Here is a 24,317-nt window from a genome sequence, read left to right on the forward strand (position 1 = left end):
CTCACAGAGGACAGTTACAGGGTCTGTTCCACGCCAGTGGGACGCAGGTCCAGCGTGCTGGTGGCAGAGCTAAAGGAGATCCAGGAGAACTGGTTACATTGCCTCTGCACTAACCTGTGCCCCCAAAATATGAGTACCTACAGAAGAGCAGGTTACAAATGCGGAAGGCAAATAACTGAAGGAGTTTAATAACTTTTCCTGTGACAGATATGCTGAAATTTTCCTCCAAAGCAAGAAAGTATCTTCCTATAGCCCTGCTCTGTCTCATATCCCAGAGTGGTGGACAGCATAGCACACCAACAGCTGAATAAAGAATTATAGGCTGAATTATGCCAAAGGGCAGGAATGCGTCGTTCTTCCAAATACCATTTACGCTATTCAGTTTTGTTTTTTCTTGACAAACATAGGATAAACTAATTACATTATTTTGCAGATAGCTGTGGATGGAAATGTAATAAACCCCCTTATCTCTGGGAAAGCCCTCAGGTATGGCTGTGTTTGTACAAATACTTGCGCTGTAAATACAATTAGGCAGAATGAGAGGGGATACAAGGAGAGTCACCATCAGAGGGGTGGAGCGGGGCACTTAGCCAACCTCACCCATCTCCATCTCTGGTATGTCTAGATTTCAGGGAGAGGGAGAAATGTGTCATCTTGGTATTGGTAGTAAGGGGGAGTACCCTGTAGGGTTGAATTTCATTTTTATAAGATACAAGACTGTTTAATCTGCATTGCTCCACTTTATTTCTCTGTGTGCTTGCCTTGTGAAACAGCATGATTGAGTTCCTGGTCTGAAGAATTAATGAGCTAAACAGATTGAATGAAGTGCAGGAGAAGAGGATTGGATTAACTTGTTTTATTTTATAGACGGGGAACAGAGAGATTGTCTGACTAGTAATCATTTTAAGATTGACTCAACAAGGCAGGAGCAGAGTCAAGAACTGCATGCAGATCCTCTAGGTCCCAGGCTACTCTCTTAATGATGAAAGCCACCTTTCAAGTACAAAGCTATGTTTGTAAAGTGGCCATGCATCATACATCAAACCATTTTCTGCCTCCAGCCCACCCTCACTCCAGCAAATTTCCAACTTCATATCTGTAAGGGCTGATTCCTCCAGCAAAAGTTGTGCTTCTGGATTAATACTCTTTGCAGCCCCAAATGCTTAGGAATTGCAGAAAACCGGGACTCTGAAGAGGAAATGGTAACAGATTTTTTATAAAGCTAATGTGCTAGGAAATTCAGCTGTATCAAAAATGAGGATGAGCTATCTTGCAAAACAGAAAGCTCTGGGCTGATACCAAAATCTGGTTTAGTAACGGTTTCAATTTGATGAGAGAGTCAGGAACACAACAGGGGAAAAACAAAGAACTGCTTTATTTATGAAGTCAGGAACCTGATGGAAGTACATTAAGCTTTGTGGAGCACAGCTCCTTCTAGGCTCACAAATGGTAGAAGGATCTGGGGGTTTACTGTGTAAGTATTGGAGTTAACTTATCACAGTAAAGTGCTGCACATTTGGAGCAACACAAATTAGTTGGTGAAGGCTACTTTAGCATAATGTGGGTTGATGGGATTTCTTCACCACTGCCCCTTGGAAGGGTGCATCATGATTTACTTCACTGAATATCAGTATATATTAATGCAAATAGCACAGTAACTGCCAGGGCTAAATTAAGGAATGGCTAGTTCCATTCAGAAAAGCAGTGTGCAGTCCACAAGGTTTACTTTAAATAGGAAGACCTTTTCAGGATCTTTTATAGAGGACGCATCCTGATAATATCCTCAAATTATGACCAGATTCTGAAGTAGCAACATGGTACTAGTGTTACTTGGCTAGTCAGTTTCCTGATGAAAATAAAATGTCCTTGAAGAGTGAGATTCAGTGTAATGATACACATAGCAATAGCTTATTTATGTTACCTATGTGAAGCCTTAAATAAGTCCAGAATTTTACCTCAGATTATCTATGTTGGTATAATTAATGTCTAACACCTCTTCGAGTTCACGTGTAATTATCCCAGTGAATGTACTTACCACTAGAAATACAGTGCTAAAACACACAGTGCTGAATCCTGCACCAACAGCCAGGTAAACACACACAAATACGTTCTCTACAACGTGGGACAGCAGGAGAAGCTGCATCTGCAGTAAGTACATCCATGGGACACAAATCCCAGACAGAAGGAAAGAGTCTGATACAAAAAGTATGGTATTTATTTTAAATTAATCTTCAAAGTACAAGAATATGGCTGTGTCTTGGGGCTCTGATTTCAGATAAGGAAACAAAACCATGGACGCCCTTTGACAGCTGTTTATCTCTGTACAACTCTTGCAAGTCAAAGAAATAAACTGCACCAAAGTCCCTTTAACAACAGTGTAATTATCTTTACCAACATCTGTATAGTTTTAGCTACCCTGGCAGCTGTATTTATGCTATTTTACCCACTGAAACCCATTATTCCTTGGAGCTAACTCGGCACAAACTCAATGTTTAGTCCTGGCCAGAGATGGTCCTACCTGTGTAAAGACATTGCAGCCAGCCAGGCAGTTGCTTGGAAGAAGCTGCTGTTTGAAGAACTGAGTAAATGGAAGTACTTTCTGCAAGGAATGATGCCTAAAAGAGATAATTATTCCAGTTATGGCTGGGTGTTTCTCTATGAGATACACTCTGGGTTTGCCGTGAGATCGTAACTTCAATGCAGGCACCATTAAGTGAAATTATGTGGCCCCATGTAATATAGCAGATCAGATTTTCATAATGTTTTCCTCCTGACCATAAAACAAAGGAGTTCCACTGAGCAGACCCAAATCGGGCTTAGATCACCGCAGTGTTTGGCCCTGCCTGAACATACAATCAGAGGCCTGAAAAATAAATGCTCTGCACAAAGATTTTCAGAAAACTGCTGATTACGTTGGTTTAAGACTGATAAAGGTAATTACAGTTTGCTTCAGCTTGCTAGCTAGTACAGTATCCATCCTCTTGGCCTAAGAAAAGTAGCTAAAAATATCCAGAAGGGTGCTAAAGGTACATACACATACATATATGTATGCATGCATATTTATTTCTATGGAGAAATAAAAAACTTTCAGGTGTTCACTTCAGCTTGACCAGAAATCAGCCCCAAAGCAGAGCAAGGCGGCTGGCAGGCAGGGATGGTAAACCATCTCCGAAATACAACTTTTACCTGACAGAAAATTGACTTTTTAAAATTAACGATCAGCCTCTTCCCATCTGATGTACCTGCTTCCTAAGGGAACATTCGTCTTTGTCAGAATACCTTAACGAAAATCTCTCGCTTCACTATTTTTCCAAGCAGCTCAGTTCTATGCAGAGAAATTATTTGGGCACTGTGGTTTTGGCCATTTGTGCAGTAGGAATAGGTACATATTCAGCGGTCATCCTTTCGCGTGCAAACGCGCAGATGTACATATTTTGGATGTACTTTTTGGACACAGGGCCTCTTTTACCAGTGATTGCACAAAAAGCGTGGCCCCTTACGCAGCATGTTGTGGGGCAGAATCATTTGTTGAGGTTAAATTTGATTCCCAGAGGTGAAAATTTCCACTCCGGACTGGAATTACTTGGGTGGCTTTCCAGCATCTGGGTGTTTGGGGCATCGCAGCTCTCCCAAAGGATCCCTCCGTGGAGGTTTGGGGTCCCCATGCCTAGCTGAGGAGACCCATAGCTCTGCTACCCTGGGGGCTGTGCCCACTCTTCCTTGGCATGGGAGATGCAATTACATGGAAGAGCTCAGCATTTGGCTTCAACTGCAGTTGCTTGCAGAGGTGCTGATATATGCACTCAGCCAAACATCCTCTCTCTGTGTAAATATACCATAAGTGTAGCTTAAATCACTGTTAAGCCTGGAATAAACCAAAGAGTTGAGGGGACTGGACTTGGAGACCACATGTATTTTTAATTTAAAAAAAAAAAAAATTCCAAAGCGATGAGGACTTCCATTAGTTCCTTTGCCCTAAGAGAGGCACAAAATATGTCCCCAAATAGGTAAGTTCTTTATTTGCTAGTCCTTCAAGAAGCAGAAGACATATTCGGCACAGGCATTAGAGGAAGAGGGCCCACAGCCGTGCTGTCCAGGAGCAGAGCTGGCCCACCACAGCTGAGGCCAACTGGAAGGCAGCAGAGAGTTTGCTGTGAAAGAGCAAGAACGAGCAGAAAAGACAGGAACAGCCTCACAGGCCCCCCCAGATGTCCCTAGGCAATGTCTTGCACAGCTATCAGGTGAAGCGGTTCTGCTTCCCTGCAGTTCAAGTGGTCCATTTTTAGCTACCATTATTGTGGGATTTTAATAATAAATCCTCCGTGCTGACCATCATCCCTGCAGTGAGTGAAGGGAAATGACAGCAGGTGGTCAATGGCCAGCTTTCCCCTTCCTCCTCCTCCCTCCATCACCTCCACCACCCACAACATGTCCTTCCCTGCCAGCGTGCTTAACTCCAGCACCTACGCAACTGCTTTCCCCATAGGCATCAAACCATTAAAAAGACCACAGATGTTTTCTTTATCATCATCTTTAAAAAAAATCTGAATCAAAACTGAGTTAAAAAATTTATATTATAAATTGCTCCACAGCACTAGACAAACAGCCTTCACACTCCAAAGGTGCCTTATTTCAAGAAAGCAAGCACTCTGACGGCAAGACACAGACCACTATCAATTTCTGCTCCCATAAATCACATTTATTTTCCAAATAATAGGAAGATTCATTGTTTTCTGCCAAGCAGTGTCATCCGGTAATAGCAGCCAGTCAAAGCAACAGTAATTTTTGCGCCATAAAACCAGTATCAAGCCTGTTCACTGAGTAGGATGAATGCTATTGATCAGGGGGAAAAAACCCTATAAAAACAAGAGACAGAAGCAAAGAAATTAAGTAATGATGTATCGGGTGTGTAATGAAAGGTCTGTTAACATTTCCATTATTCAGCTTTCCTCCCCAGATGCCTTTTCTGAAGCATTTACAACCCCGCTAGGAAACCTCCTCCTCCTCAAACCAGGGCTGCAAGGGGTTAATGGTGCGAGACCGAGGAGTTCAAACCCTAGTATAAAAATGAAGGGAAAGGTCCTACCCTGGCCTCTGTGTATTGACACAGCAAAAGCCCCAGAGCATTTCACTGAATTGACTTTTTCTGTGGCAGAGAGACATAGAGCTGAAGGGACGGGGACTGCCGAAGGGTCACAGTCAGGAGAAGGCACAGAGCAGGGGAGAGGAGTCACATATACCTGCCCCAAATCTGCCCTCTGGGTGAGGGCCCCCCAACGAGTCCGCTCATACTCAAAATAATAGCACAAGAAAAGCTGAACTTATAAATCCTTATTCTCAAAATTTACCTAAGCTTTTACAAAAGCAGCTCCTCATCCAGCATCACCATAGCAGATGGTGTACACCAGGTACTTCCAGGCTGCCCAGCTGTGTGGCTCTTGGCTTGTGCAGCCTTGGCAAGCCCGTGGGCATTGCAGCAGGAGGCAAAGCCGTCAGCTGAAGGTCTCACCAGACCAGTGGTGGAGAGGGACTGAGACCATTGGTCTCCACCAATTCCATCACCCGCATCCCACAGACACAATTTCATACCCAAGGCTGCTGCAATGTCCTGAAGGGTCCTGCGTGCTTCTTCTTAATGACCGCCAGCAATGCAGCCAGCAGGAATGGAAATGACAAGTCTAACTTGAAAATCCTTTGAGTTTTTCTGCCTGTGTCAAGGCATCTGTCACTCTCTGGATTAAATTGCGAAGTATAGGGCCACTCTCTAACCTGCAGATTTTCCAAATCACACCTTCATATTCTCAGTTCTACAGCAGCAGCAGGCGGTGGCACCATTACCCCCTTCTAGTCAACGCCAGTGGAAAGTAGCCTTCAAATAAGGGCAATCTCACGGGCTTTCCCCTCTGCCAACAGAGACAGTCTGGTCCTGATGACTGGAGTTTTTGAGCAAGGTTAGCTATTGCTAATGAGACTGATGACTTTTCTGGGTGGAAAATAGATTCTGAGGCAGCCTATTGTTAGCAACTTAAACAAAACATTGCTAAACAGCAGACCTAAACCTCTCTGCTAACTAGCCTAGGAAAAACTTAGTAATCTCTGCATGAACCAGTGGTTGTTTCATAATTGGGTTGGTAGGAACACCTATAGCTCTTTAGCTTTCTCAGCTGACACATCACAATAAAACATGATACGAAGTGACTCATTTTCATCGTGTTCTATCACATCCCATCTCCTAACGCAACCTGAGACTCACATTACACATGAACTGAATAATATTTTCCGAAGTATTCGTGGTAGAAAAATCTGTGGTTCCGAGGGAAGTCATTTTGTTGACTAGAAAACTGCCCCCACCAAACCTGAATCCTGCTGAGAAAGAAGAGGCCACAGGCTCAGGCGCACCCAAATGGAAAAGCCTTCCCGCAGGCGCGGCACGGCTTCTGCTGGGGCAGGGGCACCGCGGGCAGGGGTTACCTGTCCCCCAGGCCTGTGTCTGCGCTCAGGTCGAAAATCCGTTGGGCAAAATCATATTTAACATGGAGCTGGATGGGTACCAGAACTGCGGAGCCAGACACGCTCTGAGCTTTGACAGGTCCTGACACAACGTTCTGGGGGGTCGGATCAATGGGCCGGTTTTGAATTCTCACTGTCAGTGTTCGATGCCGTACGCCCGCCCGTCTGTCTGTTTCCTCATAACATTATGTTGTTTCCTCATAACTAACTCCCCAGACGTTTAAGATTTCCCAAATGATGCTGGTGAGTGAACACTTGCATGCAGCTGCCCCTGCACAAAAGATGCTGAGGGGAATAGGGAAAGTCACAGCCCAGATCCCTACAGGTGGGAAATACCATCTGCATACTGGACATACTGGACATACTGGGGGTGGCAGTGAAACCACTGCAGTGCTGCAGGAATCAGGGACACACATTGTCGCGCTGCCCCCATCTCCAGGCAGTGCCCACAGGGATGCATCACACCCTGTGTCTTCCCAAGGTTACTGGACCTGTCTCCCTGGTCGGCAGGGATCATACAGCCAATGCCGGTTTTCCGTGGGAGCAGAAACACCAGGCACCTCTTAGAATAAAGCACCTGCTCCACTGACTGCACCGTCCGCGTGCTGCCAGCCAAGCAGAGTTACAGAGTTAGCGCTTGCAGCCCGAGGGACGAGCGGTGGCAGGAGCTGTGCCTGAGTCAGGAGGTGCACGTCCTGTCGGCTGCCAAGGAATGCCCCGTGACGCGGTCTCGGCTGAGGGGGTGGGAAGGAGGGTGAAGGTGTGTGGGACCACGACGCTCTGGAGATACCATCACTGCCGTGAGCTCATGCGTTCTCATTCCAGAGCCCGTGAGAGCCTGGTGAGACTGAGGGCACCAGAGGCGGGTCTCAAGCGCTGCTCTGCTCTTCCTGCATCCTGGGCTTGGCGCGGCCGCCTTCTCTTCCTGTCAGACTGAGAGCGGGGTATTACAAGTTGGTAAAATGCTAGTCATGCTCGTCCGGGCAGTCATCACAGTTTATGGAGCTGAGCGACAGCTGCTGTTTAATGAGCTTTCCTGACCCGAGAGGGCCATCAAAGGTAGGAAGAGGCTTTTCTGCAAGGTATAGTCCAAGATGCTCTTGAGCCATAAAAGAGTTAACCAAAAGCTGGCATGAGCAAAATCTGTAAAATCATGAGTGGCATGGAAAAGGTGAATGAGGCTGTGGTGTTCAGTGTCTCTTCCAACGTCAGGATGGAGGAGGGGAGGAAACCAAAGGAAGCTGTAGGAGAGAGGTTTAAAACACAGGGGCTATCTCATTACCCAACAGAGCCAGGCGAGGAATCTTGCCGTAAGGCACTGGGTATTGAGCAGGCAATTGAACGAGTTGATAGGAAAAAAATACTGGGCAAGAGAAAGCCCATTTCTGGATCCAGGAGCCTCTGGGCCATGGAGCCGCAGCTGGGAAAACATTTTGGTGAGGTATAATTACATGCTTAGCCTGTTGCTGTGCTCTCCCCTAGGCATCCACTGTTAGTCACTATCAAAGACAGGACAGCGGGCCAGGCAGCTGACAAATCATTTTTATGGGTATAAAGCGTGACTCACAGCACTGGGAAGGCTCTAGTGCTGGTTACCTCCTCGCCTTGAATCCCAAAGCGGTGAAACCCACCTTGTCACAACACTACCAGTATGGCAGGTTGTAGCTTGCATCTGCTGCCAGGATCAAGTCATGCACCTTTGGTGCGTGTCCCTTCCAGGTGCTGTGGGAAGTGTTTGCTTAGTGCTCCCTAATGTCTCCTTAGAGCTCGTTCCCTTCCCCGGCTCTGAGCACGCAGTCTATTAAAGAAGCTTCAAACTATCCCTTGGTCTCACATAGCAATATGCAACCAGCGCGCTGCTCAACTTAACGTATTAAACCATCCACAGATGTCACATACTGGGACTCCAAAAAGCAGGCAGAAAGATATATTTCATAAGTTTTAACCTATTTCATAAGTTTTAACCTAACACATTTAAGAGGTGTATTTGCGTACTAGCTTTGGCATGATCTACCATTTTGCACTGTTAGCTCATATCTTAAAACCTGGAAGTAAATTTTGCTTTTCAAGTTCAAGAAATTTTCCCAACCGCAACTCTCTAATATTGAGATAATGCAAAAATAACCCCCGCCATACTATAAGACTTCATTAAATTTCAACAACCGGCAGCCTAAAGAACAAGCAAGCCGCCCTGCATTGACCAAAGGATGAGCACTTCCTAAACAAGGGATGGAAAAAATTATGTATGCTGTTTAAGTAGAAAGATGCATGTGCATGCCAACGGAAACAGACATTGAAGAGATGCAATTAAACATCCAGGCAGTGCTCTGAGGTCCAGTTCCCTCCTTGGAAACATCCAAGAAAATCTGTGATCACTTCCAGGCAGACATGGAGGCATCTTCCTAAAATCAAAGCATTCAGGCTCGTTAAGAGAGTGTGTGTTTTGATCTTCCTCTCGCGCTCACTTCTTGCTTTGGGGGATGATTTTGTAGGGACAACATGAGGCCTCCTGGAAGAGGCAGAAGGAAGGTCTGGGATACTTGATGACATAGTTCAAGATGTGCCAAATGACACGAGCAGTCTCTGCTTGTTGTGATGAGAGCAGCAAGGTAACCTACCCCACACTTGGAAATGTCATCTCAGGTTAGCTCAGCCACTTTGGAAGTGCTTCTCCTCCTGTCAGTAGATATCAGTTGGTGGCTAAGAAGAGCACCAACACGGTACTTAACAAACATGACACTTCCCAACACCCCGCCTAATCCTTTTTGGCTAGAAAAACATGTGAGAAGTCAGTGTGCCGGCACAGGGCAGCTGTATCAATCATGGTTTCAATTATGAACATTCATTAAAATTTAGATCTGTATGTGGCTTTAAGTGGCCTCTTTTAATTCTCACCAGTGGAGAGGAAAATTGCCTTGCCTTGTCTAGTTTTCAGTGCTGCAGGTAGCAATGAGTGAAGATTTGCAAATAGTGATAAAAAGTCTCTTAAGACCAGATTCCACCTTGCTCATTAGGAAGAGAAGAATTAAATATACCTAATCACAGGCAACTCTACCCCTCCCCTCCACCAATATGTGAGTTACAGGGGAGTAAGGTGCTCCCCAGGCAAGATGGTGTGAAAGCACTAAAATGCAAGCAAAGTTTGGACATAAAATGAGCAGAACTGCACACGAAGAAAGATAACTGAGATCTGAAATGCAGGAAGGACTAACCTGTGCATCCCAGGAATAAACAGTCCTGTGCAGCTGGCACACCAAGCAAAGGGGAAAAAATGGAAATTATTACATTTCTATATAGGCTGAATTAAACAATGACATTCAATATAGTAACAAGCTAATCCCACCACTTGATAGGCACCTGTTCAGTGGCACAAGTCTAGGAACATTCCTGAAGAACAAGTGGGTATGAGTCACACATTTCAGATGGCGTTGGGAAAACAGGCAGTTTAGCGCTTCCACAACATTTACTGCACATTTTCTGGGTATCTGGCTCTCTTCTTTTCAAAAGCGGCATCTTTTTAGTGTGTTATTTCAATAAATACATACAAAGGCTCACGAGATAGTTCCAAAATTTGAGGGAAAAGCAAGACTCTGTAAAGGCAGCTAAGCTGACAGAGAAAAAGAGCCTTGTGTTACCTCTACAGTAGCTGCTACAGGTCTGCAAGCTGCCCATGAAGGTGGGCAGCAGCACAGAGCAGAGACTGGGCAAAAACTTGAAAAATACGTTTTATCATTTTGACACCTACGTGCTCTGAGATTTTATTTAAGATCAAAGTCTTGCCAAACCTTAGTTCAAAGAGCAGACTGTGCACATCTCTAAAAGGTGTGGAAAAACAACTGAATTTAAACCATTTTCATAGTGGCAGCTTCCAAGTGAGGAGCATGAACCCTTATCTGACAATATTTTGTTTGTGATTGTCCCCCATCTCAAGATAAAATTGTTTTGTTTTCAGTGTATCGTTTTAATTATGCTGTTACTCAACTGCTCTCTACCCTAATAATTTAATTTTCTCACGGGATACATTGTGGGTCTGTGAGCCCAGGTTATCTGCTCTGTAAAGGATCATTTTGCAATCCGTTTTGTAAATCATGTAAGGTCTGTATTCAGACTAGCTCTGTTTCTGTCCTCAGCTCTTCCACAGAAGTGTTGGACAGTCGGGAATCTTTTCCCAGTTTTCACAATACTTTTATTCACAGCCACTCTTGGGCCAGCATCATCTGTCATCAGTTGTGGCGCCTCACACCCACCTGCATGTTTCCTGCCCCAACACATACTTTAACCAACCCTATCATCATGCAGCCTTCACCTGTGGCAGATGGATGCGCTGGGATACCAGACCCCACGTACGTGGCTGCTCGTACATCCGTGGCAGCTGTGGCCCCGCATCCAGGCTGCCCAGCAAGCAGCACAGCCACGGGAGCACGGTGCTGCACCCAGGCTGACAACCTTACCTCGTGGTGCTCAGTTAAGCAGTTACTCTGTGGTTACAATCCAGAAATAATCAGGCTGAGAACGAAGGAATGAGGCTTAATGGCCACCAGCCCACATTTCTTAATTTCTAGGCAAGCTTGGGCAGATTCTAGGTAGTTACAGGAAAAATTATGCCTGTGGTTCCCTCCTCTGGGGACTCTTTTTCCCAGGAGTTTCTCCCCACAGGAGGCACAGGGTGTAGGAGCCCAGCTGCCAGCACGCCCGCACCTTTCCAGTGGGATAAGGATGCCCTTGGTGAGCCAGGCTTCCCAACTATTTTAGAGCCTGCCTTCAGGTCTTCTAACTAATTAATGCTCTATCCTCCTCCTTCAAAGCTAACACAGGGACCACAGTCAAGAAGATATTTATGTTCCAAACCCCAGTCTGCTCGAACTCTTCAAGGCACGTTCCTGATCCAGAGCCACTCTGTCCTATGACATGGGGCTGCTCACACCACAGGTACAGCCTGGGGAGTCCAGGCCTGTGCTGGTGTCACCCCTCTCTCTACCTCTCCAGCTTTTCCAAAGCATGCTCCATTTTCCCAACAAATGAGGAGCACTAATAGCTTCAAATTAGCGTATGTGCTGAGGGGGACTTCTCCCAGAGTATGGAAAGCATACTACATGGGATGCAATTCAAAGTGTTGTGTATTGTCCAGGATGGATGTTCCTTGCACGGCAAATGTGCAAGCTCCGTTTGAGGTATACACTCCTTACAGTGAATGTTTCCAGGATCAGCCGTTTGACACAGGGACTGGATTGACTTGCTCATGGATTTAGCAAAAGGAAAAAGTTGGTACGCTGTGGGTGTCTGCGAATATGGACCCTCCCCCTTGTGCTTCCAGCCTACACTTTAATTAAAACTACACAAGAACAACTGATGCCAGCTGTAGTCTACAGTACAGTGCAAGAGGACAAAGTATAAAGGATAATTTTCTTTATTTTTAAATATTAGTAACACTGCACAAAACAAAATAAAAAGTGGTACTTAAGTGACAGAAAATGGTACTCAGTCTTATTTCGTATTAACCATAATTTAAATACCCTAACAGAGTTCATGTATGGTTATATGTTTGCATAGGGTTACACTGGGTAACGTAAGCATTTGAAGCTAAACCGTTCAGATACCAGAGACATCAGAATTTGTTACACCAAACCATGCTAGAATGCAGCCTTGATGTTTCTGTTTAGCTTCTTCCTGACACCAATGCGTGCATTCCTTGATCTTTTAAATGTTAGCATGAGTGAGTTTCTCCAGGAACTGTGGACTTTCAATATTGCCAGGTTTAAGTCTGTTACATCAACAACGTATTGATTGGCAAGAGGAAGACAAAACGAAACAAACCCATAAGCTGCTAACTCCTACCCGGAGGTTAAAAAGAGGAGGCAACATACTGACAAGAAACATGCAGGTAAATGCTTAAGGCAACAGAAGGGCTCTGTACAAACTAAATGGTTAAGAGAAGCGATGTGTCATGCACATGAGACAAGTATGGGAAGCAAGGAAGTAATCTTGCCAGAAAATATATATTTCTTTTAAACTGAAGACATCTTTTCAAGCTAAAAATTAGTTCTGCAGTAAAACCAATGCAAAATGCTTTCGTACATAAAGGTGTAAGTTCCTTGTAGACTCGCTGAAGTCATATATGGATGCTGAAAAAATGTTTTGTTATCTCAAACCTACTCAGCAGAAACAAAAAGCAGTTTCAAAGTAGCACTTAGATCATTTGTCTCTAGGTTCTGAAAATAAACTTTTAAAATAAGGAATGATTTCACCAAATGATTCATCGGGAGTCAACTATGCTTAAGGAAATCAGTAGGAGTGCTTACAGGAGACCATCATTACACTTAGCTTCTTAAAATCAGAGGATATAACTTCATGATACAATTTAAAAATGAAGGAACATCTTAATAGCAGGGACAAACCTTCACTGCCCAGCTTGGAGAAAAAAAAAACCATAAAAGTCACTTGCATAAATTGCACTATAAGAGCTCATGTCTCCATCCCATTCCCAATGACATGAGCGAATAGCACTCTTCTTCCAGCATGCCTGATGTTGATGCTAGAGTGACCAAACAAACAGGCATTTGCACAACCCTTTATATCCTACAAGACAAATAAACAAACACTAGACTAGAGTCATTTTAGTCCCAGGGAAGGAAGAGGTAAGAAATTCTGCAACATTTTCCAATCTTCAAACGTAACACACTTCCAACAAAGATCAGCCTCACTCAAATTCCCTAACCTGGCTGGCAAGAAAGCCACTCTGTGAAACTAAAAAGAATAACATAGTGCAATTTTAGTACAGTTTTAAACATGAGTCACTTCCTTGCTAGCAGTGTGAACAATCAAAAAATATACACAAGAAGAGGTGTGCTCAAATGTAACATTAAATCGTCATTATTATAAAGGTATTGGCATAGCAGAGAAGTCCATTTTAGTAACTCCCTTTGGTTGACTTCTTCTTCTTCTGTTCCTCTCTCTGCTTCTGCTTCCTCCTCTTGCTGCCTTCCTTGTATCCTGAGGAAACATGGCTTGTAAAACACTATTCACAGCATTCATGGACTATTCCCTCTAGCAAAAGCACGTTCTCTGAATGGTTTAAGGAATCTTAAAGAAAAGGTCTGGCTTTCTAAGGTGGTTTTTAAATTATCATTTCTACTATATCCCCAGTTCTACTATATCCCTTACACAGGATAGAAAGAAAACACTATCAATCTCTGAAGTCTGAAAAGATCTGGAGAACTTTCAAAAGACTTCAAAGCCATTCAGGAAAAGCTTCAATATTAGAGCACATGCAAAACCAGAACAATTTTCAGAATGGAAGTAATAAATAAGACTTATACAGCAGGAACTATTTAACTACTGGCATTTCCTGCTCACAGTAGTAGTCACAAGTTACTACGATATTTACATTTCCACTTTAAGACTAGGGAATGCCAAGAATCCTGAGTAAATAAGAAGATGCTCAGTGTTTACCATTCCACATTTTATATATGGATCATCAGCCTACTCATGCTTTACTATGCACCATAGGTTATATTCTACTGCAACTGCAACGGTGCATGGAAGCATCGAGTTCAAGTAACAATTATTTGCTACATGTTCAGTAGGCACAAGCTTCCAGCCATGTGATCACCATCCTCATGTGTTTTTCCCCACACCCCCCCCCAAAGATGTGTGAAAATCAGTTTGTGCTCTGCATCATGCCCTTTCCTCCAAACCTGCAGTAAAACACAACTTACTAGCAGACCTGCATGGCCAGCAAACGGTGCAGAACCCACGCATCTACCCAAGCGCACTTGCAAATCTCAACTCAAAGCTAGCAAACATTTCCCTCAGATAATCATTCTGTGATGCTTTGAAATAGCTGAAAGGATCTTTTAGCTCAGCGGTGCTCTGCCACTAGGAATTGACACAGTCCAGTGACGGGGCCAGCACAGAGCAGAGGACCCCTGCAAGCTGGGAGCAAGGACCACGCATCACAGGAACGGCCCAGCTTGGCCTGTCTGGAAATCTCTTTCTTTCCTCCATCCTCCCTGCAGGCAGGCAAAACGACCCTGAGGAAGCTCTGTCACCATCGCACCTGGTTCTCCACCAATTTAGCACCAATAGCGAAATAAAGACGGGAAAAGTGGGAAGAGGAAGGGGCGGGAGGTCAGAGGAGTATGAAGCCACGTGGTGGCTGAAGTTGGCTCCTAATCAGAGCTCCTCCCGGGTGCGATCAGGGCTATGCCCGCAGCAGAACTGCAGGTCTTCGGTTTAAGACTTGGGGAGAACCACAAGATGGTCTCTGGGCTAAAATCACTTTAAGACATTATCAAAAGCCTGTGCGCTGGAGGAAATACACTCCCTTGTAGCGAGGAAAACTGTTCCTAGGTTATCATTCTAGTTCCTATGCTGTATCAACAGCATGACTTCATCTTTCGCAATCACCTGAGTCAAGAAGCAGGATATTTATTTAGAAATTCTGCCATGAGCAATTAGCCTGCGCAAAGTTAGAGTGGAAACCTGTTTTATTGTTTAAGGAAGAGAAAAACAGGCACTGCTTTGCAGGATTGCAGATGACGCTGTTTTCCCTGCACCCTGCCACCCTCCTGAGCTACAACCCCCTCCCTGGGGTCACCGCATGAACATCTCCTAACTAAGAACCCCATCCATGAAGTTTACTTCAGTGTCAGCCCCTCGGTCACCTATACATCATCAAAAAGAGGATCCCTTGGCATTTAATTTGCTGCTGTTAAGGCACAAATCCTGGAAGGGGTCAGACATCTCTTTGCTTTCCCACAAAGGCCCACGGAGGCGGCAGAGACGTGCTGACTCTTGAGAATCAGTCATCCAAGGGCTGTTATTCAAAGGATTCTTCCCTTCACTTGAGGGGAAAAACAGCATCATATCAGCTGATCAGAACTACTTCATGTAACAACTATGAAACATTAACACAGATATTTGGGAAAGGATCATTAAACCCTAACAGGTTATTAGTTTCATGATTTTATCATTTTTCATTCTCAAAACACCGTCAGTATTTCTAAAAGGCTTCCACATACACGTATGATAGCATTTGATACTCCTGTTTTATATCATAATACTTTCTTGTTTTCAACAGTCCATTTTCCTCAAATGTAACTCTTCCCTAAAAATACTGTGAGTTGATGTAAATTATGACTTGAAATTAATGCCACATAATTCATTGTCTTAAAAATCAAATAACTCAAATATTAAAATACTGTGGTATGAAGATATTTAGGCATTTGACAACACTGTCTCCTACTAGCTTCCAGAATGATAAGGGGAAAAAGTGGAAATCTTTCAAGTGTTATCACTGACACACAGAAACAGATTTGCCAGAGGAGGAGATAACACACAAATACAGAGTATTCCTCAAGAGAAAACTGCCATGTCTTTTCTGTTTTGAGCCTGCTGTGATATATAATTTCACTCTCAACCGTTTCCTTTTCTACCCCAGCTAAGAAGAAAGGACAGGTCAAACTTCGTCTGTCTGCTAGCTCCAGCGATGCTACGCTGGGTGATAACAGCCAAAAACCTGATCCAAACAAGTGAAGCAGCTCCTAACAAAAATAAAAATTGCACACTGAAGATGTAACCCTTTGGTGTGTATTTCACTTGAATACTCCAACCAACACTAATTAAAAGCATATTTAGCTGCCTTGATTACAAGGCTAGCCGCAAAGTCAGGAGAGAACAAAATCTGAATTAGAAAGCAGAAGCCCCATTGCTATTTGACTCATTTGCAGCGAACCTGTGTCCTGACGAGCCGTCAGCGTCACAAAGCAGTCACAGAAACTTCCCACAGTTGGTGCCTGGCTCAACTGGCTTCAGCCAAACAATTCTGACCTCAGAGAAGGGCTTGTTCAAATTTCCACCCTCAGAAGCATGGTTAGCCACCTAAACCCTAGAAACACACTACAGGGTGGAGGGAGAACAGGCTGCTGAGAGCTTCCCCAAGCTTTGACACTGGGAAAACAGAATCACTCAAATACAGATGGTTATCACCCTAACTTGCTATGTCCTTGCTTTTGTCAGTTGCCAGGAGCAGAGACAGATGAAGCAAGAAGCCACAGCATTTGGAGTTACACCTGGTTTATGACCTGGAAAATTCTTGTCTAAAACAAACAGCATTAGCTGACCCACTCCATCCGTTTCATCGCCTTCTCTTCTACTTCCAGAAGAACCATAAAGAGCACAAAAGCTATTCCAGCTTTTGTGAAGCTGCTGATGACTGAAACCAACTTACAGCAACACTCAGTAGCAACTCCCTCAAGCACTCAGCAAGGACCAAAACAAATTGGGAAGCCTCCCTGCTGCATCTCTGACTTTATTTCTGTGTTTCTACTTCTCTGCCATCTGCACCTCCCAAAGTCACAGGTTTGTTCAGCCACTGACTACAAAACTCGTCATGTTCTTGGGCAGCAACTGTAAGGGAGGTGTGCTCATTGAGTGACTGATCCAAAGGGACAAGTGTCCTGGGCAAAACACTCCCACCCAACCCGTCTGTGGTATCCCACTTCTTCCTGCCCTGTCTGACATCTGCCTGCTCTACCAGGATGCTGAGAGCAGCCGTGGCTCTGCTCCACCTTCTGCTGTCAGCACAGGAGAGCACAGGACTCAGCAGAAGGAAACAAGGTCAGTCATGACCGACGATTAATGTGCAGCACTGCTGCTTCTTGACCCACTTTAATCGCTAATAAAGGCCATGGCCTGATTTTTGTGGATCTCCTGCAAGGGTGAAGACTTTGGAGGAACCTCCTTTCAGGCTCTGAAGCGCTGAGGTAGAGGGTGGGAAGGATTCATGCTTTGTGCTCAAGTTCCAGAGAAAATGGTTTTCAAGACCTACTAACTTTTTGCTAAGATTGCAGCCAGTCTTTTGACCTCCTTGAAGCCATGGAAGCCGTCACGGCTCCAGCATCCACACAGAGCTCTAACAGGGCAGCGGGGCATGCGCAGCCTGGGTTCTGTAGTGCGCTTTGTAATTTTCTGCTCTTAGAAATAGCTCTCTTCAAAGGTAGCTAGCTTACTTCTGAGTTGCAGCCACCATCTGTTATTTTAGACTGAACACGCTTGCATATACCATTATTAAAATTCACCCAGGATCACAGCTTCAGTATAATTTCACGTGTGTGACTCAATTTCCAATTACAGCTTTACGCTACACTTTCACATTCCCTACTTTCAGCCCAAGCCACTGCCCAACACACCACAACCTGACCTACTAATTCTCTCACCACATCCACAGCTCCTGCCCATGCCACAGAGCATCACAGGGAGAGAACCTGCCTTTACGTAAAGACCTGAGGTGACAAAACATCCCACCCTGTCTAGGTATGCCAATCTGCTATTTAATTATCCGCACTGTTAAATCCAAGGGGCGAGTTCTCCAGTTTCACTGGCCAACCCAGTGATGTAATTCCAACTTTGATGTTTTAGGGGACTGAAAAGCTTTACCAACTTACCGGGGCTTTCCTTCATGCTTGCTCATCATACTATTTTCATTACCAATTCTGCCTAGAATTGCTACAAGAACATACCAAGCCAGATACAACCTGCTTGCCTGCTGTTAATTAAGGTAATACTGTTACTGAATAGAGTCCAAGGTTTTACTCCCACATGGCAAGCAAAAGCTTGCAAGGCAATGCAGCCTTGGAAGCCCTTCCATGTGCAACCCAGCTACCTTCTATGGGAAGCAAACGGGTAGCGGGATGCTCTTGGACTAGCAGCCAAAAACCCATGCGTGAAGGCAGCTCTGGCTAAGCCAGGGAGCAACCAGCCAGCCTCCAAATCCACCAGCCAATCTTCCCACCCTCTGCCTGCAGAAGGGTACGGCTTTCCCCCCACCCCACTCACACACACCGTTACAGCCAGGGGATGTGGAGCAAAGGGAGAGCAAACTCCCTCCCATCTCCACACCTCCAGCATTCCTTACATATTAGATTTCCACAGAAAACAGTGGCTTTGCTTTCCTTTCTCTTTCCATTACATGCCCAAATACATGTGAGGGAATTATAAAGTAATTAGTTCGGACAACCAAGCATATCGATTTTACTAGTTAGTAAAGCGTAATTCAGGAAACCATATGGTGGTAAAAGGAACAGAGACTGCATTAAAGATGAAATAACACACAAATAGCTCAACTTTCCAGCAGCAGAATCCATGCCAGGAAAGGATCCAGATTAGTTAAGCTAGTTCTTTTAAAGTGGTTTCCTCTTCAGGGATGCCAGTGGATGAAAATGCAGCAAAAATGAATTATTAATGTTGTAAGTTTTAGGTGAAGGCAAGCTATTTCATTCAAAAGGAAAAGCAAACCTTGCAATATTCTCTTCCAAATAATGATCTTTTGTATCGTGTATTTTTCAGTATTTTAACAATTATACATTTCAACCATCCTTGCTAGGTAAAGGTCAAAAACTCAAATCTGGAGCAGCTGTTTTTTAGGGGTAGTTACCATGACCTCTACCATGAATGGCTGCAACTCCCAGGTCTCTGCTGGCATTAACACCACTTTGACACAGCTTGGATACCACCAGGCAGCCATACATCATCCTATCAGGGAGCACATTACTTGCAGTATCTGAAATCTTATTAAAAAATAACTTGTTTGGAGCTAGAGAACTGTTTGAGATATGCAGTGACTTCAGAGCACAAGAGGTGATGTTTTATTCTAAAAGGCCATTACGAAACCGAGAACAGCAGGAAACGCAGAGCAATTTATACTAAAACACAAAGTGTCAATATGGAGAATCAAATTAAACTCCAATTTTTTTATTAAATGCCCACTGTAATGACTGGAAATCCTGACTAAGGAGAGGATTCATCTCATCTCTGGGTATTGGTTGCCTTGGGCGCTAGAGAGAGATGGCCACTTCCAGAGGGATTCCAACCACACAGTCAAGATGAAACCTATCCCTTCTCCTTCATTTCAGTTTGCTACAGACTTACAAATTAAAACTCAAAATATTCCCACTCTTAAAGCTGGGAAAAGAAAAACGTATCGCTGCAGGTGAATCATTAATGACTTGAGGATTTGCTTGAGATGCTCTACCCAGGACAACATCTCAAACTGCCACGCGGTCTCGCTGCCCAGGGCCACATGCCAACGGTGGCAAAACGGTCTGATTCGAGGCGGAACGGCGCCCAGCTTAAGGCCATTGAACTTCACTATTTTCCACTGAATTGAGTGGGCTTTGGACCAAGGCAAAAAAAGATGCTGCTCTTTCCCAGTGCTGGCCCATGGAAGCACAGCAGCTGTTGCAGTGATCAATGAGAAGCCAAACGGGAGCAAGTAAGCGTTCTGTGTAATCACAGAGCTGCGCCGGTGAAGCTGCTTGCTGGGCAAGGCAGTTGGCAGAGGTGAACACCCAAGAAGAGCAGCATCACTGACCGGGGCTCGTGCACAAGCTTCCCAGGGAGAGATTAAGACACTCACATAGGTTTGTATGACTGACTCGACCTGTCCTTCAGCAGCCTTGTCCATCAGAGGAAAAGTAGGCAAAATATTTAAAGCAACAGTAAAACCTTAGTCTTACTGCAATCAAGTTTTCACCCTGAATCTTTTATGGCAACTCACAATCTACTGGTAGGAGACAGGATTTTGTGATTGTGCAAATAACTCTGGAAATTCATTTCTCTGGAAACTCATTTTAATTGCAAACCTGTGCACCTTGGAGCATAAATAGTTTCACAGCAAAAAGTCTTAAGCAATCTTAAAAATTGCTCCAAAAATTGCAAGGTGCCTGTCAAACTCAGATGCTCTTTGGAAACCATTACCAAAGGATTGTTATGACTGTAGAGGACCTCATGTCTCCAAATGCGGAGCCAAGGTTTTGTTTTGCCGGCTGCGGACACCAGAGACAAAACCTCCATCCCCTGCATAGGAGATATCAGGACATCAGTCCCGAGGTTACATTCAGGCTTCTGTAGAGAAATATTAAACTTTTTAAAGAAAAGATCCAATTTAGCCATCCCTAAAGAAACAAAACTTCCAACAACTGATCAGGAAGACATTTATCTGAGTGTTTCTATTTTTTCAAGCTGTCATCCTACATGATATCTTTAGGTCTTCCGTACAGAAGACAGTGTTAGATTTAAAGGCTCATAAACACAGCAGAAGTTGGTACAGCACTGGGAGCATTCGAGCGCATGTTTTGGGGTAGGATGCATGTTTTTCATGCACTGTGTTTACCCCGAGGAGCCTCATGCGCTCACACTTCCCAGCACCTCACCTAATTCAGCACTACTGAGAAGGGCCCTTGGTTTGGGCATCCACGTAGAAAGGCATCCTCACGTTTCAGAAAAACCTGTCCCGGCAGTCCTGGATGATCTTTTGACCACAGGTTCCAATTAAATCAAGTAGTTATGAGGACTCTGTTGTCCAAGATAGCCTCTGGACTATAGTGCCGAAACATTACAGACAGGAAATATATCAAAGGACTAATTACTTCCAAAAATAACCAGGACAATTGCCACGCTTCTGCATTAGCCTGAACAGTCTCAGCCTTCTCCTCTATTAGGATTTAGGCACCTAAAATAGCAGCTTCCAGAAATAGTATCAAGTTGCCGAACTTCTCCTTCAACAAGGAAGCCGCGTACAATTTAAATAAATGAATGTTCCAAGTACTGTGATGAGTTAATCTCTAAAAGGCCTTCACTTTTAAGAACAAAGATCACAAGCACTCCAGCAGCGTAACAGTATTTGCCCTGGATCCTTGAATATCCCAGGGCATTTGTGAATCTACACTAAATTGAAGAGCAGAGCAAATGCAGGACTAAGGCACACAAGCTGCTACTGATTATTTACCAGGGAGCTAACATTAAGTCAACACACAGCAACAACCTCTTGCTTGGCTCTTTGGTTTTGGCTTTTGACTAGCTGACGGATCCTTTTCTGCGCATTTCTCATCAACATGCTTGTGCACACCTGATAAATAAAAAGGGGTCTCCAAGCTGCTTGTAACCCGGCTTCTATCTTGTTCTTCCACCTCATCGCTATTATAATGATAGGCATATCTGGGGGAACTGGCAGGCTTGTGAGGCTTCAGCAGGCGCGGGTTGGTGGGCTGGAAAGGCAGGGCGTGTTGTCCTCTCCGTCTGCACTCCTCAGCAAAGGCTTCTTCATCTGCCTCACCTGAAACAGCAAAGAGTGCAAGAGAAGTGAGCTGCACCCAAAATGCTTACACGTCGCCTGAACAAAACTCAAACCTAGGCTGGAAACGGGGAGTCACAGAACTACTGCCTCGGCTGTGGTTAGCTCAGACAGTCCTGTCTACCTGCCCACCCGGGGAGCGGCTGGAGCAGAAAGCTCCATCAGTGGCTTCTCACCACACTGAAGCCACCCAAAAAAGTCAGCTAGATATGACAGCTCAGGGGCCACCGTCTCCTTTTTCCCAAAGGCAGGGTGAGCAAGCTGAGCCCACGGCCCTGGATGATATTTCTGTCCTGTGCAGAGCACGTCATCTCATCCCACCTCAGCCAGACTATCTTGCCTAGGAAGGGTTGGCCCAGCTCAAGGAAAAACTATCGGGAAAGAAGGGAGAAATATCTAAGCTGGCTACAAGGATGGTGGGAGAAAACCAAAGCCAACGTGGGTTCAGAGGGGCTGGATGCTGGACATCCACAGCTGGAAGAATGGTAGAGAAGTGTGAAGGATCACATGGAGATGGGAAATTGGGCTGAAGATGTAAGAGGTAAGCACAGTCCAGGGGGCAAGGCAGGCACACGCAGCAAAGGCGAATGAATGCAATGGAAACAAAACCCCAATGTTTGCAAAAATTAACATGAACAATGAGGTACCCCAGTCATACTCATGCTGTTTTGCAGATGACACTTTCCTTTGCTGCACGAAACTGTAACAGTACCAATGCTGCAAAGTAGAGAAATCAGCTACCATAACACAAAAAAACCAAGCAAAACCACACATCAAAAAGCAAACAGTAAGGTAACAAATAAAGAGGTCAACCAAAGACAACAGGGAAAATAAGAAAGAAAAAAAAAGAAAAAAAAAGAGAGAAGAAAGGTGTGTACAACATTTGTGTCTTGAAGGCTTTTTAAAGTTTCATTAATTCAATTACTTAAGTACTTTTAATAGAGCTGATGAAATACAGCGTCATTTTATTTGCATCAAAAGTGGTGTGTCACATTCTGGAAGTTTTTCCTGGGATGTGCCCGGCATCAGCTGCTTAGGGAGGGGTGTGTGCTCCCAGCTAATGCGTGTGCTCTTAGTTCATGGCTGGAAAATGCTTTGAAGATGGAAAAAGCACCAACGTATGCAGTAAGGAGCAAGAACAGTAATACCCACTTTGTTGTGTGCACCAAGCCACTGACACTTTCAAACAGAACAGGCTGCATTGTCTTTACCTTGTAATCGTACATGGGGAGATGCTTCCGAGGGCATAAGGAAAAGGAGGCAAGGTTTGTTTAAAAAGTCATTTCACAGCACGATGCAGCACCTGAGGCCTCACAGAAGAGGACTCCAAGATGTGCCTCGCATCACACCCGCGCACGTCAGAGCACCTGATGTGCATGGGCAGCACGCAGAGGACCCTTACTCCTGGGTGGTTAAACGCCCATTCCCACCCTCCAAACACTCACACTGTTTTACCCCGGAGTCTCCTGCGTTTCCAAAGGCACAAGCAAACAAGACAAAAACCCAAGTGATGGTACCACCAAGGATTTCTGCAATAAGACACCACCTGCCTGCATCATACCAGTGTAAACTCTGGATGTGTGGTTCTTCTTGCAGTAGGAGGGGTCTGGCAGGACAGCTTCCCCTCCCACACACACAGGGTACAGCACTTCAGCTATGAGAGGTGGTAGGCAAGGCAAAGCTCGGAAAACACCAGATACAAAATAGCTGTCATTTCCCATAAGAGGCTACGGGATTCTACACACTATACAAACAGCACTGAAGCATGTATCAGCCTGGTGGTATTATCATATCAACCGGGTCTATGGAGATAAGCCTATAAAGTGCCTGGAGTTTAAAAAAAACAAACAAACAACAACAACAAAAAAAAAACCAAACCAAAACAAACAAAAAAAAGCATAGGAAACACACATACACCAGTTGCACATACAAAAACCAGTCAAGAGAGTTCACTTCCTAACAAATTATAGCACACCAGAAACAGGCGATCCCTCCCCTCCATGGAAACACAAACCGCGTGGCTTTCTTTTTGATGTGCAAAGTCTGGCTTGATGCAGATTTAGAATCTATATTGGCCACCAGATGCGGGAATGAGGAATGTTCTGAGGCCATTCTCAAAGCTCTGTGTCCATGTGTGCGCATCGCGGAGACCACCCGATCAGACGCACTAACACAATACAGTGAAGTATCAAACCAGATGCTCTACGCACACCCCAATAAATTACTCCTAACTACATTAGCAATCAATCTTGACAATTTTAGTCTAATTCAGCCAGTGTGAAAGGAACTGTTTAAGACTGGAAGAAATCACAATAACCCTGCTCCTGCCTAGTGATGTACCCACCGCATCGCTGGGTGCTGGCCCTCTTGCACCCTAATGCCTCCTCGATCTGCTGCTTGCAGCGCACGGTGCTGCAGAGCTCCCTGGCTCTGGCAGCTGAGCAGTGCCACCAGCCCCACACCACTGAGCACATAACGAAGCCGCAGAAAGACCTTCCAGCAAGCACTCACTGCTTGAGTCCAGCTTAAAATAAAATACAAAACCATTGAAGACATTCCATACTCCAGACTTCCCAATTAAATCAACTGCAGTCTAAAGATGAGGCAGGAGAGCCTGTCCTGCTTTATCAAATCCCATGAACACTGCTCTCTAGAGCTGGTTTTAGCCTTCAGCTCC

The 24,317-nt window shown here is 44.7% G+C and overlaps 1 protein-coding gene across 3 annotated transcripts in view; it reads right to left on the reverse strand.

The window, feature by feature from the left end:
* Positions 1-11,901: 11,901 nt before the first annotated feature.
* DNAJB6 (DnaJ heat shock protein family (Hsp40) member B6) overlaps positions 11,902-24,317 on the reverse strand; it is a 59,296-nt gene continuing 46,880 nt past the window's right edge. For 2 of the 3 annotated variants that reach the window (XM_040589828.1, XM_040589827.1), the window contains exon 9: positions 11,902-21,622. In XM_040589828.1, coding sequence (XP_040445762.1) covers positions 21,309-21,622 — 314 coding nt within the window. In that variant the 3' untranslated portion in view covers positions 11,902-21,308. The remainder of the gene's footprint in view (positions 21,623-24,317) is intronic. The other variant, XM_040589829.1, reaches the window with a different exon arrangement.

This window comes from Falco naumanni, chromosome 4, assembly GCF_017639655.2.
Source record: "Falco naumanni isolate bFalNau1 chromosome 4, bFalNau1.pat, whole genome shotgun sequence".
NCBI lineage: Eukaryota > Metazoa > Chordata > Aves > Falconiformes > Falconidae > Falco > Falco naumanni.